At 43.0% G+C, this 22,947-nt stretch overlaps 1 protein-coding gene and 1 pseudogene across 2 annotated transcripts in view; both read left to right on the top strand.

The window, feature by feature from the left end:
- LOC117495342 overlaps positions 1-22,947 on the top strand; it is a 42,596-nt gene that overhangs the window by 6,088 nt on the left and 13,561 nt on the right. Inside the window, exons 3-5 of one of the 2 annotated variants that reach the window (XM_034146542.1) lie at positions 353-558; positions 1,035-1,213; positions 2,206-3,241. In XM_034146542.1, coding sequence (XP_034002433.1) covers positions 353-558; positions 1,035-1,213; positions 2,206-2,295 — 475 coding nt within the window. In that variant the 3' untranslated portion in view covers positions 2,296-3,241. Of the gene's footprint in view, positions 1-352; positions 559-1,034; positions 1,214-2,205; positions 3,242-22,947 lie in introns of those variants that run through there. The other variant, XM_034146541.1, reaches the window with a different exon arrangement.
- LOC117495333 lies at positions 19,870-21,138 on the top strand (annotated as a pseudogene).

Here is a 22,947-nt window from a genome sequence, read left to right as displayed (position 1 = left end):
CATTTCAGTTCCAAACTAACTGCATTCAAATTATGCTATTCAGCTGTTTTATGCAATTATTCAAGTTACACAATAAATTCAAACTATTTGATACAAATTCAATTAATAATTACACATTTCTGCCAATTTACCCCCTTTTTTTACTCTTAATAACTACATCTATTTACATATAACATGGACCTCCATTAGCTTACTCACTACTTAACTCTTCAAATGTATTTTTAAGTTTTATTTTGATGGAGGTCATGAACCTTTCTTGGCCTGGTTTGGCCTTCTCATCTTTCAATTGCGGTGGAAAAGGGATAAAATCTCCTAAAATGTATCACAAAAATATTCCTTTAACCTCTCTCAGAACAGGCACAAGCACAATGCTCTGCCAGAAGGGAATGCAAGACTGTAAAGACATCATCATGCATCAAAAGGATCCCAACAAGTGGCTTTTCATCCTATTCAACATCGAGCCAGAGGCCATGAAGATGAAATACGAGTGTGAGTTCACGGTGGAAGAAGGCGGGTTGGATAAAACCAAGTTAGGAAATGCAACCATACTCCTTTCAGGTATGTAAATACAAGGCAATGAGGAAATACAACACAATACAATGTTTATGTGAAATGCATAGTGAGTCTACTAAAATACAAAACTAAGAAACTTGTAATTTACTTTTCCTTTATGTTTTTATAGCTCAGGGATCTTTTTACTTACTTGTAATATGAGTTATTTACAATGTGGTAATGTTTTTTTCTGTGACATGTCTGAATACTTTCTTTAACATATCATTTTATATTCTATAAAGTAACTGTCAGTAGTATTCAAATGTTGATTGAATAAATTATGTGTCAGACTCAAAAATACTCAAATTTGATATTGGGTTTATTTAAAATATTTCTTTTCTAAATACATCTCTGTTCATTCGGGATGTTGTTAACTTGAAGCTGTATTTGAGTTTGTGCTACTGATCCAACACCTCAACACTGAATCGATGTTTAAACCAGTAATATACAAACAGGAAATTGTATTTCCATTTTTTTGTAAGGTCAAAAGGAAGTGACCTGCGCGCCTCAGCCTCCGCCTTCACCTCCAACTTCACCTCCACCTCCATCTTCACCTCCATCTTCACCTCCATCTCATTTGCTCAGCTGGATTCTGATTGGTCTGCTGGCTCTGATGTTCCTGTACAGCTGTCTCATCACCGCTTTCTACATCAGACTGACGGTACCTGTCTTTCTGTCATAATCCTGGGGTTGATTGGGTTTCCTGTTTTATTTTTAAATGTATTTTCTCCTATCTTGTTTCACTTCCTGTCTCTGTGTTTTCCCGCCTTGCCAAGCTGTGACAGACGCAAATTGAGATGATGTCCCACATTTGATTGACAGGCTAGAGAGGGCTTTCACCTTGTATCATATGTTAATCAATCAATCTGTCATCATTGTCGTTGCCTGCATTACACCCTACTGGCACAAAAATGCACAAGCTACCGGCAGAGTATGATGCAAACTTTGACAAAGAAAAGGAGGTACAGCTACAAAAAGTCTGGGAAACCTTTGACTCATGTGTGAAGCCGGTGGAGGGTAATTCCCAGAGAGCTTTTTGTGACATTTGCTAGAGTTTCTAGCATCGAGATGAATATGACTTGAAGTGTAAAAACTAAATGCAAGACGTAATGCATACGCTCATGGTTTATTTCTTAAGATATATGAAGATTATATTGAATAGTAGGGAATCAGGCAGGTACAAAACAACACCACACATCCGGAACCAGACAGAAACAAAGACAACGAACACAAGACAGACTCATATACACACACAGGACAAATCACAAAGACAAGACACAGCTGGGGAGGACAGGCAGAAACACATGAGTAGCAGGTGAAAATAATCAGACCATCAGACAGGCGGGAAAACACAGAGACAGGGCAATAAATGATTTACTAGGATCCACAATATCAATACTAATGCCTCCCAAATGTTGGCAAAATAAGGAATGGTCTATAAAACTATAAGTTACTCCCTACAATTTCTACTTTCTCTGTCAACCTGATTTCCTACTCACTTTTGAACTGAACTAAGTTTTTCTTTATGGCAGTTACAATATTGTTTTAATTCCTATTTCACTAGCACTGGGGGCTTGTTTTTACTCATTAAGTTACATGACTAAGAGAATAAAACAGTAATAAATGTGCTGCTTTTCTGTTTCTGTGTTTCAGTGCAGCGACACAGATCCTGAGAACTCCACATACGTAGAAATGCGGAAAGCTCCTCGGCCATGTTCACCTGTGGACATCTACTGTGGGTAGCCATCGTGCTTCATCTTCGGCCTCATCATGTAATGAGGGGGTGTTTTTCATGCCGCTGTTATCATAATTGCAAATATTTCTATTGTAAATGAGTGGAAAAGGCCTGCAACAACTGCAGATAAACAGCAGGGTGAGACAGAGACTGTCTAAAGCGAACATGCTTGTATTATGTATGCAATGTGGCACCCTGATGTTATTGATTTTATTGGATATGTATATATATATATATATATATATATATATATATATATATATATATTGCAATTTATTATGAATTTTAAACTTTTTTTCTATCAATGCAACATTTTCTTACAAACTAAAAGCCAAAAATGTTTTATATTTAGACATGATATAAATGTAAGTGTATTGATAAATAACTATGCTATACAGAAAATGCATGCATGTACAGTATATGTATAGTTCCTATGTCCAAAAAAAGTGAAGATATGGGTATGATTTATAACAATAACATCTCAAATTAAGGTTTATAGAGGTCATGTTATGTATTCTAAAATAAATATGTGTCACATGCTAGAGCAGGATAATAATATTGGCAAAATAACTTTTAAGAAAAATAAAGATATAATGGGCCTACTGCAAATCCTCACACACAATTATTCTTATAGAAATCTGGTAATGAGTTTTTCACTCACTGTCTGCAGCAGGAATGAGTCTCATTGAACAGAAACACAGATCACTCTTCTCACGCTCACAGTGAATATGAGACACAAGTAGGCTGACACAAAAGAAAAGCAGCCGGTGTCTGACGGTCTGTGAACTGCAGGCATTGCAAACATGTCAGTGAGGGTGTGGGAATGCCTGAAAAGAAACAAAAGCATCTCAAGTCATTTGTTTGAACTTTCCAGCTGTCAAACTTAAAGTGGACCTATTATGCTATATTTGAATAATATAGTATAGGACCATACCTATATAAGGCATATTTATACTTTTTTTTTTCAAAATACCAAACAGATCATGCATTTTAGCCATGCCTCATTTTGCTTAATTTGACATTTTTTAGCTCTGTTTTTGCAAGGGCAGATTCTGTGAGAACAGCACCATCTACAGGCCTGGCATATGTACTACAGCGTCTCCAGCGCTTTCGAACGGCAATGGCCGTGGCTGTCTCCTCCTGATTGGTGGAGTTGGCCCAATAGCCGTAGCGCCACTATCCTGACGTCAGGACAGTGTTCAAATCTGGATCAGTTTTTATCAGATCCGTTGCAGCCCCTTTTTTAGAGATTTGGGTATGGAGGAAAATAGAGAGGGTTGTCTTTTCTGACACTTGGTGAGTTCCCTGGAACACCGGGGACACATATTCATGTATAAAAGACGTACAAAAGTGCATTTTGCATGATAGGTCCCCTGTAAATATACTGATGTAAATATAGCAGGTTCACGAGCATGGCCACTGTTCCTTAGTCTACTTGTGCTCAGTTTTTCTCCGTCTTTTCTTAAGTACTCTATCATCTGAATCTGAAGCACTTTGACATTAACAACTCAAGGTCATACCTACATCCAGAACATACATCTTGATTATCATTTGCATCACTAAAAATGTTTTACATGTATGCTAGCTGTGATGTTATAGTGACTCCTGTTTACTTGTAAACTTGTACTTGAAGTTGTAATGAATACTTTAAAAAATAAATATATGTATGTAGAAAGTATGACATATGCATTGGTTTTCAGCATTTGCATTTGTAAGGTAATCCATCATCAGGAGGCCTCTTCTGAGCATCTGTATCTCATAAGGGTTACAGTGTTAAAACACATAATGCATTTATTTTAATTTCTCTGTACAGAATTCAAAACATTGTGATTGGCTCCATGCAGATCTCAACATGGTAAGGGCTAAGCTAATGGTGCTAACAGCAAGAACAGTTAAAAAAACTCAACACATAAAAGTTATAAAGTTGGCTTTTTTCATGAAGCAGTACCTTCAAACTGTTGTTAAAAGGAAGCTACTGTTCATTGTATTAAAGTTTATTGAGCAGTCACTGTAATGTAATGTAATGTAATGATTTGGTACAGCAAATGTTGCTCCCTAGCTAGCTATCTAGCATCAATCCTGTGTAGGGCACAGCATCCATGTGCGATTTGAGACAACGCTACCTGGTTGAAATTCACGCAATGCTCAAGTGTTTACATTATTTAACAAGACAGCGTTCAAAGGGAAGTATTTGAATTGAGACACAGCAAGGGACTCGCACCAACATGCACGAGTGGCCGGCGCAGGTACAAAACAAATCACAAAGAAGCTCAGATTTTAACAAACACAAGAGGGGGTGTTATCTAAATATTTGCTGCGGGCTTATGCACTTTAAACTTTTTAAATGAATTGCAACTGCATAAAATGTATAATTCATAAGTTTGTCTTTTCAGTGGAAGATGCAACTTCCATCATGGGATGATAACTATTTTCATCTCCTCACAGAGTTTTCATCATGTGTTGATGTTTGGATCTTACATCATATGTTTGCTTTGGAGCATGGATGATGTCCTTTACACCTCTGATTGGGAGGATCCCTCTGAGATGAGAGTTTGAGATCATCTGACATGAACACAAGAAGGTGTGAATTCTTAATGAGAGCAATGCATAAGAGAGCAATGTGCTGATGTTTGTTGTGTAAAGTTCCTGACAAAAATCCAGTCTAATGGGCTTCATTAGTCAGGTAGAAAGGTGTGTGTGTGTGTGTGTGTGTGTGTGTGTGTCTGTGTTTGTTAATGTAAAAGCTAAAGGAATGGAGAAAAAACATATTGTAAGATGCACATATTTACCATAATTTGTGAATTCCATGTGAAAAGTTAGGAATTCCTTGTCTCACCACACCGAGGCCTCTGACACCCTTTCATTAATCATTACATTACATTACATTACATTACATTACATTGCATTTAGCTGACGCTTTTATCCAAAGCGACTTACAATAAGTGCATTCGACCAAGAAGATACAAACTTGAAGAAAACAGAATCATATAAGTACATCAGGTTTCATAGAGCCAAAACATTTCAAGTGCTACTCAACTGGCTTTAGATAAGCCAGTCCTTTATTAGTATATAAGTGCTTTGTTAGTCATTTTATTTCTCGAAGTGGAGTCGAAAGAGATGAGTTTTCAGTCTGCGCCGGAAGATGTGAAGGCTTTCTGCTGTCCTGATGTCAATGGGGAGCTCATTCCACCATTTTGGAGCCAGGATAGCAAACCGACGTGTTTTTGCTGATGGGAACTTGGGTCCCCCTCGCAGTGCGGGTGCAGCGAGCCGTTTGGCTGATGCAGAGCGGAGTGCACGTGCTAGGGTGTATGGTTTAACCATGTCCTGGATGTAGGAAGGGCCAGATCCATTCACAGCATGGTACGCAAGTACCAGTGTCTTGAAGTGGCCTGCCGCCTGATCCCGCGGCTCAGCCGCCACCGGCGTCTGGAGCACTTCCAGGCGCAGTATGTCTCGCCGGAAGAGGCGGAGGACTGGGACCTCAAGGTGGTGGAGATGGAGGAGCAGGATGTCGGTGTGCCCTTCGTGTTCGCCATGCCAGCGGGCCGGGCGGCCCCGTTCGTCGAGGAGGAAGACGACGCCTCGTTGTCTGATGCTTCCGGGGCCGGCCTCCAGGAGGGTCCACAGCGGCAGGACTTCCCGGCGGTGATGACTATGGAGGCTTGCCACTCCCCCCACCTCTGCCACCGAGGCCGGTGAGCCGCCTCCGTCAGGGCTTCTACGGCCCGGCTCGTCCGGCGCAGCCGGCCTTCGTTTCACCCCCCTTGCCAGATATCTGGCAGTGTGTGGAGGTGACGTGGCGACAGCCACTGAGAACGAAGGCTCCAGTGGCAACATGGGCAGGAATTCTATGGGTGCAGGGCCGCTCGGACACGGAGTGTCCCGGTGTGCCCCGGTGTGCCCCCCCTTGATGATGATGATGATGATGATCTGTTTCCGCAGGCAGCCGGGTGGGCAGAGGGGAGGAAGCCTCTATAGCCCAATAATCTTGGCGTGTTGGGTGTCTCACTGATCACCCCTCAGCAGGACATCCCCGCCTCCCCGCCTCCGGACAGGAGCGATTATTCGGACTGCTGTGTGGGCCAGACGGTAGATGGGCCAGACGGTATGGCTGCCGCAGCTGGACGTGTGATGTCCCTGGCCACAGTGGCGTCGCGTCACGTGTGGCTGGGTCTGACCGCACTTTCCAAGAAAGACCGGGATGATCTCCTTGGGGCCCCCGTATCCACGGAAGGGCTCTTTGGGTCGATCACCTCGGTCATCCAGCGCTTCAGTCGCTTGGAGGAAGAGAGGGCGCAGCTCAGCCGCATGCTGCCGCTGGCTCGTCCTCAGGCTCTTCCTCTGGGGGGAGAACGCTCGGCGGTGGTAAGACGGAGAGAAAGGCGCCGGTATAGAGCCCCCGTGACTCCCGTTGCTCCCTCTGCCTCCGCGGTTCATCCCGGAGAACCGGCTCAATACCGGCACTCGCGGGGATGGGCTGACCGACCCCGACAGGCTCCCGCTCCGGCTCCGCCTCGGCAAAGGGCTTCAGGGTGGGGTGCACCGTCCTCCAGAAGCTGACTGGCAGTGGGAGGAAGCGTCCCGGCGGAGAGAGTCACTTTCCCCACCCAGGACGCGAGGGCGAATCCCGTCTCCTCCCTGTATGATGCTACTGTTGTGACACGATCATCTTTTTAAAATAAAAATGATTGCATGTATCCCAGTCTAAGTGTAATTTCTCTCCACAAATCCACACTTCCACATAATGTTAACCGCACCGATTCCCCACTCGCTGCCCCAGTTGTAACTCCAGTAAAGGAAGCAGCTAGTGGGCATGCGCATGTGAGAGTGATAAACCGCGCTGTGCGGGTACAAGGATATTATGGCCGGCGTAGCAGGGTTAGGAGACACACAACGCTGAGAAAAAAATCTCCGTTTGATGCATTTCACTGTTTGGGTGAATGCATCATGGCAGAGCACGCACTTCAAAGACCTCAGTAGAGAATCGGCCCTTTCTGTGTCGACCCTCCATGGGCAGAACTTCCCTTCACGGGCAGTTTTGCGGCGTAACGGGTCACCAGAGAGTACCACAGCTTTATAGCTGGGGCCCCGCAGCTGATTGCACATCCCCTAACGCAATGTTATGGGGAATGGAAGCACAGCTGTGTATTAACGGAGTGGATGGACAGGACGCTGAGACTGGGTTATTCACTCCAGTTTTGCAGCATCCCTCCTCCGTTCACAGGCATAAAAGAGGTGAATCTATCATCCCGAAGGGAGATAGGTTCCCTCTCTGCAGAGATTTAGGCCCTGTTGCAAAAACAGGCAGTGTCTGTTGTGCGCTCTGAAGACAGAGAGGAAGGGCACTATTCCCTGTACTTCCTGGTTCCCAAGAAAACAGGAGAATTCAGGCCCATTCTGGATCTTCGCAGCCTGAATCTCCACATTGCACGCAGAAAATTCCATATGTTAACTGTAAAACAGTTGATGGGACTGATACAGCCAGGCGATTGGTTCACAACCATCGACCGAAAGGACGCTTACTTTCATGTCAGCATTGCTCCAAAGCACAGAAAGTATTTGCGTTTTGCCTTCCAGGGTGTAGCCTACGAGTACAACAGACTACCGTTTGGCTACTCCCTATCCCCACGCATGTTCAGCAAATGTGTGGCCACAGCGCTTCAGCCGATGCGCGACCGTGGCATGAGGGTGTTCTTTTATCTAGACGACCTCATAGTCATCCACTCGGGCGGGTAACCTCCTACGTCACGGTGTTCCCGGACGCATCCGTGACAGGTTGGGGGGGGAACTGCCTAGGCAGAGCTATAGGGGGTCACTGGTCTCTAACGGAGACACGGCACAGCAACCTTCTAGAGCTGCGGGCAGTGGTGTTAGTCCTCCAGCATTTCAAACCCTTAATACAGGGCAAACATGTGCTGGTGAGGAGCGACAACAGCCCCACAGTGGCGTAAATCAACAGGCAGGGCGGCCGCCGCCTTGTTGACCACAGCAGAGAACCTGTGGTTGTGGGCTTCAGAGATTGTGTTATCTCTGAGGGCCCTCCACATCCCGGGACTGGAGAACAGGGGGACCGACCTCATGTCAAGAGGCGGGCCCCTGCCAGGCGAGTGGGTGCTTCACCCGGAGGTGGTGAAGCAAATCTGGGCCCAGTTCGGGAGAGCGGAGGTGGACCTGTTCGCCATCCGGCGCAACAGCCACTGTACCCTGTGGTTTTCCAGGGCTCGGCAGGACAATCCGCCCTTGGGGGTGGATGTGTTTGCACAGGAGCCATGGCCAAGAAAGCTGCTCTACGCCTTTCCACCGGTACGCCTCATTCTCCCCCTCCTGGAGAGGGTGAGACGAGAGCGTCTGTCAGTCATCCTAGTGGCCCCAGATCGCCGCTTGGCGCCGTGGTTCGCAGAGGTGACACAGATGATGGTGGGCCAGCCATGGGCGATTCCTCAGGTCTGGGGGGCGATGTCTCAGGAGACAGGTGCAATAGGGGCGTTACCCACTCTGGGCCAACCTCTCCAGGCTTGGCTCCTGAGAGGGACAGGCTGAGACAGGGGGGACTGTCTGACAAGGTTATTCAGACTATCCAGGCAGCTAGAGCGGGATCCACCACAGCCTGTTACAGGCCAAAGTGGCTGGGATTCCAGCGATGGTGTGAGGAGTGGAGAATAGAGCCCCAATCTTGTACGTTGGGCTCTATTCTGTCCTACTTACAGTTACTGGTGGACAGGGGGCTTGCTCATTCCACAATTGAAGTTTAAGCAGCAGCCATCTCGTCCTGCCATGAGGGATTTGGCGGCAGGTCAGCCTTCAGTCAGTTATGTTGCGGTTTTTGCAGGGGGTCAGGAGGCAGCGCCCGGAAGTGCACGCCTCCGCCCCGCAGTGGGACCTGCCGTTGGTGCTCGAGGCTCTGGTCACAGAACCATTTGAGCCTCTGGAGCTCTCCTCCCTGAAAGCGCTGTCATGGAAGACAGCGTTGCTACTTGCCTTAACTTCGGCCAAGAGAGTGTCAGAGCTGACCGCTCTGTCGGTGCACCCAAGTTGCTTATTGATCTGGGGTGACCGTAGCGGGGCGACACTCAGACCGAACCCCTCCTTTGTTCCCAAGAGTCTAAGGAGCTTGTTCAGGTCAAGGGCTATTCAGTTAGGGGGCTTTATTCTTCCACCCCATAGTGGGGCCAGGGAGGCTAAATTGCACCTCCTCTGCCCGGTGCGTGCGCTAGCATGTTATGTGGAGCTCATGGCTGCCACTAGGCGCACTGAACAACTGTTTGTGGGCTTTGGGGGCGGCGTGGCCGGTAAAGCTCTGTCCAAGAAACGCCTGGCAGGATGACTCTGCGAGTGCATCTCACATGCCTACGGACAGGCGGGGAGAGCCTTCCCCACGGGGGTCCGTGCACACTCTACATGGGGTATGGCTGTGTCAACAGCCTTATTTAACGGAGTGAGTGTGGAGGACATATGTACGGCGGCATCTTGGTCCACGCCAGGCCCCTTCATAAGGTTTTATCTCTTGGACATGTCTGGCTCCTTCTCATCCTCTTTGCTTGCTGAGGCAACACAGGACTGGTGAGGGGGGGAGGGGCTGTGGGTAAGCAGGTATCTGACCCCCCCCCCCCGGACATAGTGCACTTATGTGTTCCCATGCTCCTTAGGGACCCGGGAAACATGGTGCACAGTGAGCCCCATACCGGCTGGGGGACAGGGAAAGCCCTCCTTACTGTTTTCCAGGCACACTATTCACGAGGTAAGCGTGTCTGAGTGTGCTACCAGCCAGGTAAACTGCGGCCCCCACCTCTCCCCGGTCACAACCGGAGGAGAGGAGGTTGCGGTGCAGTGGCTCTTAACCAAAAGCCGGTCAGGGGCAGTGTGGTGACTCGATGTTGTTGGACGACAGGGCGTTTACGCATCAGGGCTCCACCCACTGTACCCATAGAGTCCAGTAGAGGGCGGAGCCTGTGTGGGATATAACGGTGGGTTACGTATTGTAACCCTGGTTATATAAGCACAGGTGGAGCCCTCTACTCGGGGCCCTGTTTGTCCTATGCTGCTCGCTGTGTGTGTGTGTGTGTGTGTGTGTGTGTGTGTGTGTGTGTGTGTGTGTGTGTGTGTGTGTGTGTGTGTGTGTGTGTGTGTGTGTGTGTGTGTGGTGTGTGTGTGTGTGTGTGTGTGTGTGTGTGTGTGTGTGTGTGTGTGTTAATGTAAAAGTTAATGGAATGGAGAAAAAACATATTGTAAGATGCACATAATTACCATTATTTGTGAATTCCATGTGAACAGTTAGGAATTCCTTGTCTCACCACACTGAGGCCTCTGACACCCTTTCATTAATCCTTTCAGAAGTAAATTGTTTTACTATGTACAGGAAGTATAAGAATGCTTCTAACAAAGGGGGACAGCTAAGCACGACAGCAAGATGTTCAATACAATTGGTCAGATCTTCCTTGGAGTACCTTGGCATAAGCTTTTCCTGGGTGGTTGAGCAACATGATACCTTGATATAAAGAGGAGTTGACCATCACTCAAGATTGAAGAGACATGTCTGCCAGAAACCTGAACAATGTCTAGAGCCTTTAATATTGCTGGCCAAATCTCATCCATACCTGGCGCTGTGATATTGGGATATGGGTAAAGCTTCCCTATAATCTTCCAACTTTTCATTATCCATCGACAACATTTTGGATTGTGTTTGGGAGTCCTTCAAAGTGCCTGACAGTATCAGGATATCAGCAGCTCTCCTCCTGAGCTGAACACTCTGAAACCCTGTGTCCCTTTCCTGAGTCATCTGGGGGCTGCCAGAACTTTCTTGAGACGAACCAACAGTCAATCTCATTGGCCTTCCCAATCTCTTGCCTTTATGTCGTTTTTGTTTCAAAATAACCCTGGAACCACCAGGCCCAAAAGGCTAAATGACCTAATCCATTGAAGCAAGTTGGCTTCATTGACCCTTTGACCATAACTCTGAGGAGCCACTCCCACAATGTAACTTATCAGCATGGGCCACTTGGTTTCAATACTTCACAACATTTTTTAATCTTTTAAGATTCTTTACACTGTAAAACCACTCTTGATGAGAAGGAAAAAGTGGCATCCATAATCAAATAAGATGATGTCAATGCCTGGAATTACGAAGTTGCATGGAAGTGATGAAGACTGAGATGAAGATGACTGCAGAAAACAAAGTAGAGCTTAGGGATTTCAGTCTTAGCTAGAGAGAAAGTAATAGTAGGGGCAAGACAGAAGAGAAGAGATATATCAGCTGCATAACAGAGAGCTTTGCCAGAACACAGCAGCTTCTCAACACGTCTCTCTAAAGATGGAGACTTCCCAAAGGGATGAACTCTGCTTTCCACAACTCTTCAACAAATCCTGCAGGAAGCCTACGCCAGCTCAGTCAGATGTCCTGCTCGCTTACATCCTGCAGTCCTTCATCGCTCTGATCACTGCAGCTCTCAACCTGCTGGTCATCATCTCTATCTCCCACTTCAGGCACAGACAAACTTTCAGCTTAAGCTTGTATATGTTCACGATTGAAAATTAACAGGATTTAGCAACGCATATATTCCTTTTAATGAATGTTTCAGATAATAGTTGTTCTGGTTTAAATGATAACATCTTCAAACCTGACGTTGTGTGAGAAAATAGTTAAAGCAGACACTCAACAACAAATGCATATCCATTCAAATGCCTTTTTTTGTGTTTTACTGCTGTTTGTTGTTACAAGATATTGTTGATAATCTTATTTATGATGATGTTCTTCCTTTCCAGGCAGCTCCACACCCCCACTAACCTCCTCATCCTCTCCCTGGCTGTCTCAGACTTCCTTGTGGGCGTCCTTTTGATGCCTGTTGAAATCATTTTAACAGAGGCTTGCTGGTACTTGGGTGACCTGATGTGTGCTCTGTATAATATAGTTACTTTTACCATTGTATCTGCTACGGTTGGAAACATGGTGCTCATATCCATTGATCGTTATTTTGCTATTTGTGACCCTTTACATTACACGATCAGACTAACTCTCAACAGAACAAAAATCTGCATCTGTCTTTGTTGGATTTGCTCTGTTATCTATAATTGTCTCATTTTAAAGGACTTTCTGAGACAACTTGACTCACAGAAATCTTGCCATGGACAGTGTGTAGCTGTCATTGACAATATCACAGGAGCTGTTGACTTTGTCGTTACCTTTATTGCCCCAATTACTGTTATCATAGTTCTGTATATGAGAGTGTTTGTGGTGGCTGTGTCTCAGGCTCGAGCCATGAGATCTCATGTTATCGCTGTCACTATGCAACTTTCAGTTGGTGCAACTGCTAAGAAATCTGAGATGAAAGCAGCCAGGACTCTTGGTGTTGTTGTCCTTGTGTTTCTAATATGTTTTTTTCCATATTACACTCCATCCCTTATAGGTGAGGATATTGAAAATAGTAGTTCAACCTCACCCATTGTAGTCTGGTTGCTGTATTTTAACTCTTGTCTGAACCCATTGATTTATGTACATGTGGCGCTAGGTAGCTAAAAATGCTAACATGGTTTACCTTGTGTCGTAGTCTGGTCAAAAGTGGTCTTCAATGGCATTAAAACAATAAAAACGCTGCTGAAGTTAATCCATATGTTAATCCAATGTGTCTGTGTCCCTTTGAAATGATTTCTAATAATCCATGAGCAATAAAACTGCTTTTCCGTTTCTAGATGTAAAGCTTTTAGTCTACCTTACCATCATCCAAGGGTAGTTTTCACTATAAGCAAAAAAGAATCTTTGGACGGACACTATAATTTACAGTTTTTTACTATGTTCAATCTGAATTTTCTTTAAAATAAAAAACATCTATATTGATTCTGACTTTTCTACATCCAACTCACAGGTTTATCATTACTTTGAGAAAAAATATTATTAATTTAACCCTTTTAGAAGGGAAGATACAGATGGAGCATCTTATTTCAGACTCCAGCTTACTGCTTCCTGCCTACTACCTGCCAGTTACCTGCCTAAGACCTGCCAAAGACCAGTATCTGGGAATGTTAAGCCCTCCCACTATTTTCCAAGAGGGCGTTGCCAGATTTTCAATTTCAGGATTTAACCAGGAGATGGCGCTTCCTTCACAAAAACAGGAAGACAACTTTTCATGGACTTTCAGTTTTGTTTAGAAGAGCATTTGAACACATCAATATTTTAGATCAAATAAAGTATATCTAATCTTGTAATTCAATAATATATAGTCTTTATATATTAAATAACTATGGCCAAACTAAGACTTAGTTTTTCACAAGAGAAAATGCAGATATTATATAAAAAACTAAAGTTAAAATCTTGTTTTTAATGCCCCAAGAGCAATAAAAACACTTGGTAAAAAAATACAAGCTGTAAAAATACTTATATATATTTAATACTAATAACATAATGATTAATTTCACATGATAATACTTTCCAGTGTCTGTCTCATGCAGCAGCTGACCCGGCCGACAGTAAAAATAAACATTTATAACTAGTTTAGGTTGTTTGAGAGGTAATTAAAATAGCTAAGGGTGATGATCTGACTTGAAGTGTGTGTTTTTGCTCCTAATTAAATGTGTACAAGATGTGAAGTCAACAGGTATAGGAAAATATTCCTAAAACGTCCAAATAGTCACAGAAGGGATTTGCCACTGTGCCACTACAGTTGATCTGTGTGTCTACAAAGAAAGCTTTTCATTTGCTAGATGCTGATGTAGCTATTTGGATTACTTTTGAAGATGCAGTTTGGAATATTTCCTCAACCCTGCTTTGTTATTTTCAGAAAAGTGAAACTTAAATAGGCCTATAAAATGATAGAATTTAAAAGAGTCTTGAAAAAGCATGGTGATGGCAATAAATGCATTAATGAATCCCCAAAATCTACAGAATACATTTAATTTAAGGGGAGCAGTTACTGAGAAGTATATAATGAGAACTGCTACCAATGGTGGCCTATTTAGTTTATTAAGAAATACATATTTTTAGCTTATTTCAGACTCCAGCTTACATACATTTCCCGCCTAAGGATAATATTCCCACAGTGCAGCATAATGTACAGTATCACACTGTATTACAAATTCAAAGTAAATGACTGTGGGTAATACAGCAATTTACTGCCTAGATTACAGATTTTGTTTACAGTGTATGTTGCATGTTTTAAATGTATTGTATTTACTTGTTTAAAATGAAATGTGTTTTCGATTGACTTTTAAAATCTAACTAACTACAGATGAAAAATAGCCTCTTGGCTAACTCTAAGAAGAAAGGGTAGACATATCTGTACTTAGTGCCAAGTAGCTAAGCAGGTATTCACTCAGAGGGGGGTAGGTACTAAATGCCACCCATTTACATGTAGGCAAACAAAGTCAAAAATCAACATACAGTAGGGGGGTGGGGGATGGTGAACGGTATGGTCAATGTTTGTAAACACAATCCCCAGGATGTGTCCTAATCGAACCAAAATAGAAAATGCAGATATTACACTCAGACATTGGAAAAGTCTATGTTAAAAAGCCTCAGTCACCTTAATTCATGTAATAAAAACATCTCAGGTCAGTAACACTGAAAGCTAAATGTGCAATACCATGTTCAGCTATGTTACTATTTATAATGTTAATGTTGTTACAACAGAAGATGTTTTTCTTTATATTGAAGTTAAATGCATCAATCTGGTGCACTTTGAGGTCAAAATTAAGAGATTTATGGATACCACTGGAAAAAGCTGCAGTACATATGCCGAGCCTGTACGTAGCGCTGTAACTTCCTCCACAAAAGCAGCCTTCTGTTTATTCAACGTGGTGGGGCCGAGGGAACCGGGCAGAGTTTTTCGCCGGTCAACGTGTGTGAAAGTTTAAATCTTCCTTATTGAGCTTTAAAACAAATGAATAACGACTATATATAATAATAAAATAAACACCGGCTGTTGTTATGCCTGCTGTAACGTTAAATTACTCCGTTCTCCGCTTAAGTAATTATGCCGTTACAAGCTTCATAGTTGTATTTATCATCTAAATTTGCCGAAACAAGTTTAATATTCTGAAAGCCAAGACTTTGATTATTTGAAATCAGATGAAAACAAACTGTAACGGACCCTGCCGTGTTATCTATGATTACTATATGCCTTACTGTACATTCATAATTTCAGCCGGAGGGAGGGGGGCGGCGCTGCGGAAGAGCAGATTGCGAGTGAGGTGCCTGTCATCTTCCCTTTACAAGCTTCACAAATGTATTTATCGTGTGATTTTGGAAATAAAAGTTTCATATTCTGAGTCATAAAGACTTTATTTAAAATCAAACAAAACACCCGAACCCCGAAAATAAAAAATAAAAACATGGTGATGTTTTGTAAATGTATGATCCTATCTGAAAAAATATGAATACTCCTAAAATAAATGGTAGACATATCAAATTGTTTCCTCTTTGTATTTGTTTTATTATTTTCTCATCTGTGATGGATAAAGAAAGTAATCCAAAAGTAATCTAAAAGTAATCTGATTACGTTACTTTTTTAAGACACGTAACTGTAACTGTATTCGGATTACTTTCAGAGCCATGTATTCAGTAATCAGTAACTGATTACATTTACAAAGTAACCCTCCCAACCCTGTTTATATCGCAATATATTCCAGAAGTCTGAAATGCAAAATGTTAGAAATTAAAATCAATGTTTAATAGCATTATTTAGTCTAAAACATACCGTCAGTTTAAAAGCTGTTTTATTGTGAAAAACCCGGAAGTTCTCATAAAATCTCAATGCCAAGCTTTTATTCTGAAAATCCTTCATATCCGGTTAGTATTGACAAGCATGGCTAATATTACGTTTTCTGAATGTGAAGTAAAAATGACACGGAATGTTGCACACCAAAACCTACTGACTTTAACATTACATCTATAGACGTCGAGATATTATTACTGAAGAATATTAAATGAAGGTACCGTTGATCGTAAAGTGTTTTCACATACGTGGGTAGCTATGACGTCAGAAGGAGTTACCGTAAATGAGAGCTGCCGTAAAAGTGTTTCTAGGATTTCTAAACAAACTATTACAGCTGTTATAAAGCATTAAATAAAAAGTCATGAAAGAGATAAGGAGGAGAAAAGGTTTAAGGAAGTAAGCAAGCAATACAGAATGTCGAAATCCTCTGTTTCACGCGATGTTGAACATTGAAGACAGAGGACGGCCGTCCCCCAATCTACACAGCGGGAGAAAGAAGATCATAAAGCAGATCGGAGGAGACATGACGATCTTTCCCACAGTAGTGCAATTCACCTATACTTAACACCAAATAAAAGAACCCAATAAAAACAGTTGTTAAATAATAGTGAAGTCACGTTGTAAACTCATCTCTCGGTTTGAGTATTCTTTTTCTGCTTTTCTGACTATTTCTCATTGTGGGGAAAAATAACACCCAGGGATCCTGATCGTTTTAATGAAGTTGAATACAGAATATTCATATTTGTCAGTAATTTCATGTCAATTCGGCGAACATAAACATAAATGATCGTGGTGAAGATGATGATTAAATTAGGATTAAAAATCGGGAGAGCCGGCTGCATTTCCTCTCGTTCGTTTTTTTCGACTAAACAACATTATTTTGTTAAATAACAACATGGTGATGTTTTGTAAATGATTACATGTCTTATTTAGCACAGACTATGATCCTATCCGTGACATATGGATCTTAACAAAGATCCGCTATACATTAGTACCAGACATACTGTACATCCAGCTTACTGTATCGAAGTTGATTTCACATGAGCTCCAGTGTGGAACCCCACTGCACCCCCTGGTGGATCAATGATCCATTGCAGCTGGCTTCACAATAATTAAATGTATTTATCACGGGGGCGGTATCAAGTCAGACTGGGGGCCGGCTCTTCATCACGAACCGATCACGGGCCGATCACGGACCGTGCACGAGCCAATCACGACCCTCGCGTTTCAAACTGTCCAAAATAAGACGCTCCATCTGTATGGTCATTTGTTCTGGGAATGTCATTTTCGAGCCTGAGACCTGAAAAACAGGCTCAGGGCTAAACAGGTTAAGGTAAATCAGACTGTCAGATACAATGTTTGATATGTTTTCTGTTCCACTTAAGCAGCAGCCATCTCGTCCTGCCATGAGGGATTTGGCGACAGGTCAGCCTTCAGTCAGCCGCTTATGTTGTGGTTTTTGCAGGGGGTCAGGAGGCAGCGCCCAGAAGTGCACGCCTCTGCCCCGCAGTGGGACCTGCCGTTGGTGCTCTCCTCCCTGAAAGCGCTGTCATGGAAGACAGCGTTGCTACTTGCCTTAACTTCGGCCAAGAGAGTGTCAGAGCTGACCGCTCTGTCGGTGCACCCAAGTTGCTTATTGATCCGGGGTGACCGTAGCGGGGCGACACTCAGACCGAACCCCTCCTTTGTTCCCAAGAGTCTAAGGAGCTCGTTCAGGTCAAGGGCTATTCAGTTAGGGGGCTTTATTCTTCCACCCCATAGTGGGGCCAGGGAGGCTAAATTGCACCTCCTCTGCCCGGAGCGTGCGATAGCATGTTATGTGGAGCACACGGCTGCCACTAGGCGCACTGAACAACTGTTTGTGTGCTTTGGGGGCGGCGTGGCCGGTAAAGCTCTGTCCAAGAAACGCCTGGCAGGATGGCTCTGCGAGTGCATCTCACATGCCTACGGACAGGCGGGGAGAGCCTTCCCCACGGGGGTCCGTGCACACTCTACATGGGGTATGGCTGTGTCAACAGCCTTATTTAACGGAGTGAGTGTGGAGGACATATGTACGGCGGCGTCTTGGTCCACGCCAGGCCCCTTCATAAGGTTTTATCTCTTGGACATGTCTGGCTCCTTCTCATCCTCTGTGCTTGCTGAGGCAACACAGGACTGGTGAGGGGGGGAGGGGCTGTGGGTAAGCAGGTATCTGACCCCCCCCCCCCCCGGACATAGTGCACTTATGTGTTCCCATGCTCCTTAGGGACCCGGGAAACATGGTGCACAGTGAGCCCCATACCGGCTGGGGGACAGGGAGAGCCCTCCTCACTGTTTTCCAGGCACACTATTCACGAGGTAAGCGTGTCTGAGTGTGCTACCAGCCAGGTAAACTGCGGCCCCCACTTCTCCCCGGTCACAACCGGAGGAGAGGAGGTTGCGGTGTAGTGGCTCTTAACCAAAAGCCGGTCAAGGGCAGTGTGGTGACTCGATGTTGTTGGACGACAGGGCGTTTACGCATCAGGGCTCCACCCACTGTACCCATAGAGTCCAGTAGAGGTCAGAGCCTGTGTGGGATATAACGGTGGGTTACGTATTGTAACCCTAATTATATAAGCACAGGTGGAGCCCTCTACTCGGGGCCCTGTCTGTCCTATGCTGCTCGCTGTGTGTGTGTGTGTGTGTGTGTGTGTGTGTGTGTGTGTGTGTGTGTGTGTGTGTGTGTGTGTGTGTGTGTGTGTGTGTGTGTGTGTGTGTGTGTGTGTGTGTGTGTGTGTGTGTTAATGTAAAAGTTAATGGAATGGTGAAAAAACATATTGTAAGATGCACATAATTACCATTATTTGTGAATTCCATGTGAAAAGTTAGGAATTCCTTGTCTCACCACACTGAGGCCTCTGACACCCTTTCATTAATCCTTTCAGAAGTAAATTGTTTTACTATGTACAGGAAGTATAAGGATGCTTCTAACAAAAGGGGACAGCTAAGCACGACCGCAAGATGTTCAATACAATTGGTCAGATCTTCCTTTGAGTACCTTGGCATAAGCTTTTCCTGGGTGGTTGAGCAACATGATACCTTGATATAAAGAGGAGTTGACCATCTCTCAAGATTGAAGAGACATGTCTGCCAGAAACCTGAACAATGTCTAGAGCCTTTAAAATTGCTGGGCAAATCTCATCCATACCTGGCGCTGTGATATTGGGATATGGGTAAAGCTTCCCTATAATCTTACAACTTTTCATTATCAATCGACAACATTTTGGATTGTGTTTGGGAGTCCTTCAAAGTGCCTGACATAATCAGGATATCAGCAGCTCTCCTCCTGAGCTGAACACTCTGAAACCCTGTGTCCCTTTCCTGAGTCATCTGGGGGCTGCCAGACCGTTCTTGAGACTAACCAACAGTCAATCTCATTGGCCTTCCCAATCTCTTGCCTTTATGTCGTTTTTGTTTCAAAATAACCCTGGAACAACCAGGCCCAAAAGGCTAAATGACCTAATCCATTGAATCAAGTTGGCTTCATTGACCCTTTGACCATAACTCTGAGGAGCCACTCCCACAATGTAACTTATCAGCATGGCCCACTTGGTTTCAATACTTCACGAAATGTTTTAATCTTTTAAGATTCTTTACACTGTAAAACCACTCTTGATGAGAAGGAAAAAGTGTCATCCATAATCAAATAAGATGATGTCAATGCCGGGAATTACGAAGTTGCATGGAAGTGATGAAGACTGAGATGAAGATGACTGCAGAAAACAAAGTAGAGCTTAGGGATTTCAGTCTTAGCTAGAGAGAAAGTAATAGTAGGGGCAAGACAGAAGAGAAGAGATATATCAGCTGCATAACAGAGAGCTTTGCCAGAACACAGCAGCTTCTCAACACGTCTCTCTGCCTATGGAGACTTCCCAAATGGATGAACTCTGCTTTCCACAGCTCTTCAACAAATCCTGCAGGAAACCTACGCCAGCTCAGTCAGATGTCCTGCTCGCTTACATCCTGCAGTCCTTCATCGCTCTCATCACTGCAGCTCTCAACCTGCTGGTCATCATCTCTATCTCCCACTTCAGGCACAGACAAACTTTAAGCTTAAGCTTGTATATGTTCATGATTGGAAAGTAACAGGATTTAGCAACGCATATATTCCTTTTAATGAATGTCTCAGATAATAGTGCTGTTTTAAATTATAACATATTCAAACCTGACGTTGTGTGACAAAATAGTTAAAGCAGACACTCAACAACAAATGCATATCCATTCAAATGCCTTTTTTTGTGTTTTACTGCTGTTTGTTGTTACAAGCTATTGTTGATCATTTTATTTATGATGATGTTCTTCCTTTCCAGGCAGCTCCACACCCCCACTAACCTCCTCATCCTCTCCCTGGCTGTCTCAGACTTCCTTGTGGGCCTCATGTTGATGCCTGTTGCAATCCTTTTAACAGAGGCTTGCTGGTACTTGGGTGACCTGATGTGTGTTCTGTATTTAATTGTTAATTTTATCATTACCTCTTCTACAGTTGGAAACATGGTGCTCATATCCATTGATCGTTATTTTGCTATATGTGACCCTCTACATTACACCATCAGAGTAACTCTCAACAGAACAAAAATCTGCATCTGTCTTTGTTGAATTTGCTCTGTCATATATAATTGTCTAATTTTAAAGGACTTTCTAAGACAACCTGATTCACAGAATTCTTGCCATGGAGAGTGTGTAATTGTCATTGACAGTATCACAGGAGCTGTTGACTTAGTTGTTACCCTTATTGCCCCCATTGCTGTTATCATAGTTCTGTATATGAGAGTGTTTGTGGTGGCTGTGTCTCAGGCTCGAGCCATGCGATCTCATGTTATCGCTGTCACTATGCAACGTTCAGTTGGTGCAACTGCTAAGAAATCTGAGATGAAAGCAGCCAGGATTCTTGGTGTTGTTGTCCTTGTGTTTCTAATATGTTTTTTTCCATATTACACTCCATCCCTTATAGATGAGGATATTGAAACTGGTAGTTCAACCTCACCCATTGTAGTCTGGTTGATGTATTTTAACTCTTGTCTGAACCCATTGATTTATGCCTCGTTATACCCCTGGTTTAGAAAATCTATCAAGCTCATTGTTTCCCTTAAGATACTTCAGTCCTACTCGTGTGATTCTAAAATACTGTAATGACGGGCTGGGGTTGAGATATATTCTAAAAAACCTCTGTTCAGATGGACATATTTTTGCAATTGTTGCTGAGTCAGAATGCAATGTGTAATGGCTGAAGAAAGATTAGACATTATTTAATGTAGTAAAACATATGCAACTAAAATATATTAAATAATTGAATACAAAATAAAACTGGAAAATATTACATTGTGTGGAAGAAGTAGTAGTTTTTGACCTGTGTTGACTTCAGTTTGACCAGTATTCTGGTAATATGTTCAATTGTTAATTTAGTAAACAATATGCATTACAGACTGATTGAGTATGTCGTTGTATGTCAGTGTGCAACTTCAAACAAAAAGACATAGCTCTCTCGCGCGTGTGTGTGTGTGTGTATGTGTGTGTGTGTGTGTGTGTGTTTGTGTGTGTGTGTGTGAGAGAGAGAGAGCGAGAGAGAGAAAAAGGAGAGAAGGTTTTACTGACACATAACAGATTTGGATCTCCAACACACTGACGATACAATATAACAAGAACAAAAATAAATCTTGTTGAGTGCTAACACATGTTTATTTTGCCATTGCCCTTAATTATTTACATGTACTGTCTCTTGCAATAATGAGGGATTAAAATGTAGAAAAACATTCATCATATTGAGGCTGACAATAAGAATTAAAGCTTCAATCAGCGATGATCGGACCTCGCTAGGGTTGCTCGATTAAGGCAAAAATCTTAATCACGGTTATTTTGGTCAATATTGATATCACGATTATAAAATATGATTATTCATTAACTTTGAAAACATCAATTTATTGAACTTTAAAAAAGAAAATAATAGTAATTTGAACAGTATCTTTTTAACAGTTGATTACCCTGAACCTTAAGTATAATTCAACTGAAAAACCAATATAAAAATATATAAAATAAATAATAAATGTATATCTACATTTAAATAAATAATATAAAATTAATAAATACCAATAAAGAAGATCAACAAATATTACGGGGTGCACTTCCACAACCTACTGAACATAATAATTATAATAAATGCAAATAAATTAGGGTTCGAGTTATGCAGGAGCCAATGGGAACTGAGTTCCCATAAGGAGGGGTCTGAGCTCCCATGAACGCAGGGAAATCATACATCTGTGGGGGTCGCTAATAAATTACCAACAACCATTATTTTAATCACAAATAATGCATGTGTCAATGTAACGAGTATTATTTACGTTAACGAGGTAAATAGGCTAAAAGAAAAACATGTTTTCCAAAAGAACTAGGCATCGTATTCTCTCTTGAATGACAATATGCCTGCACTTCACCTCCAAGGTGCGCAATCAATTATTGCTTAATCTATGCCGAGATGATGTGTTATGTGGTGTGCGTAGTTGAACCTTTTCATATTTAAGTTTGTAGCAAGTAGAGGACTGCTGCTGCTGTGTGTGTGTATGTGTGTGTGTGTGTGTGTGTGTGTGTGTGCGTGTGTGTGTGTGTGTGTTTGTGTGTGTGTGTGTTAGTTTTAAAGACCCCCATGAAGCTCAGATTATAACTCGAACCCTGGGGCAAGCAGTGCAGATCTGGTGAAATTATGCCGAGATGGCATCGCGTAACACTTGTCCATAGTGTTTTATTTTTTTAACATTTATATTTTATTAGACATTTTCAAAAACAAAAACATACGGACAAGGACATGGCTCACACACATCACAAACAGAACCGGACAATAACATGAATAATAATCGATTAATATTCGCCAGGGCTGTCCGATTTTCGAATTTGATCATGGTCAGTTTCTGGCATCCCTAATATGCACACACATATATATATATATAT

This window comes from Trematomus bernacchii, unplaced genomic scaffold (genome assembly GCF_902827165.1).
Source record: "Trematomus bernacchii unplaced genomic scaffold, fTreBer1.1, whole genome shotgun sequence".
Taxonomy (NCBI): Eukaryota; Metazoa; Chordata; class Actinopteri; order Perciformes; family Nototheniidae; genus Trematomus; species Trematomus bernacchii.
The sequence above is the reverse complement of the archived record's forward strand: the minus strand, read 5'-3'. Positions and strand labels throughout refer to the sequence as shown.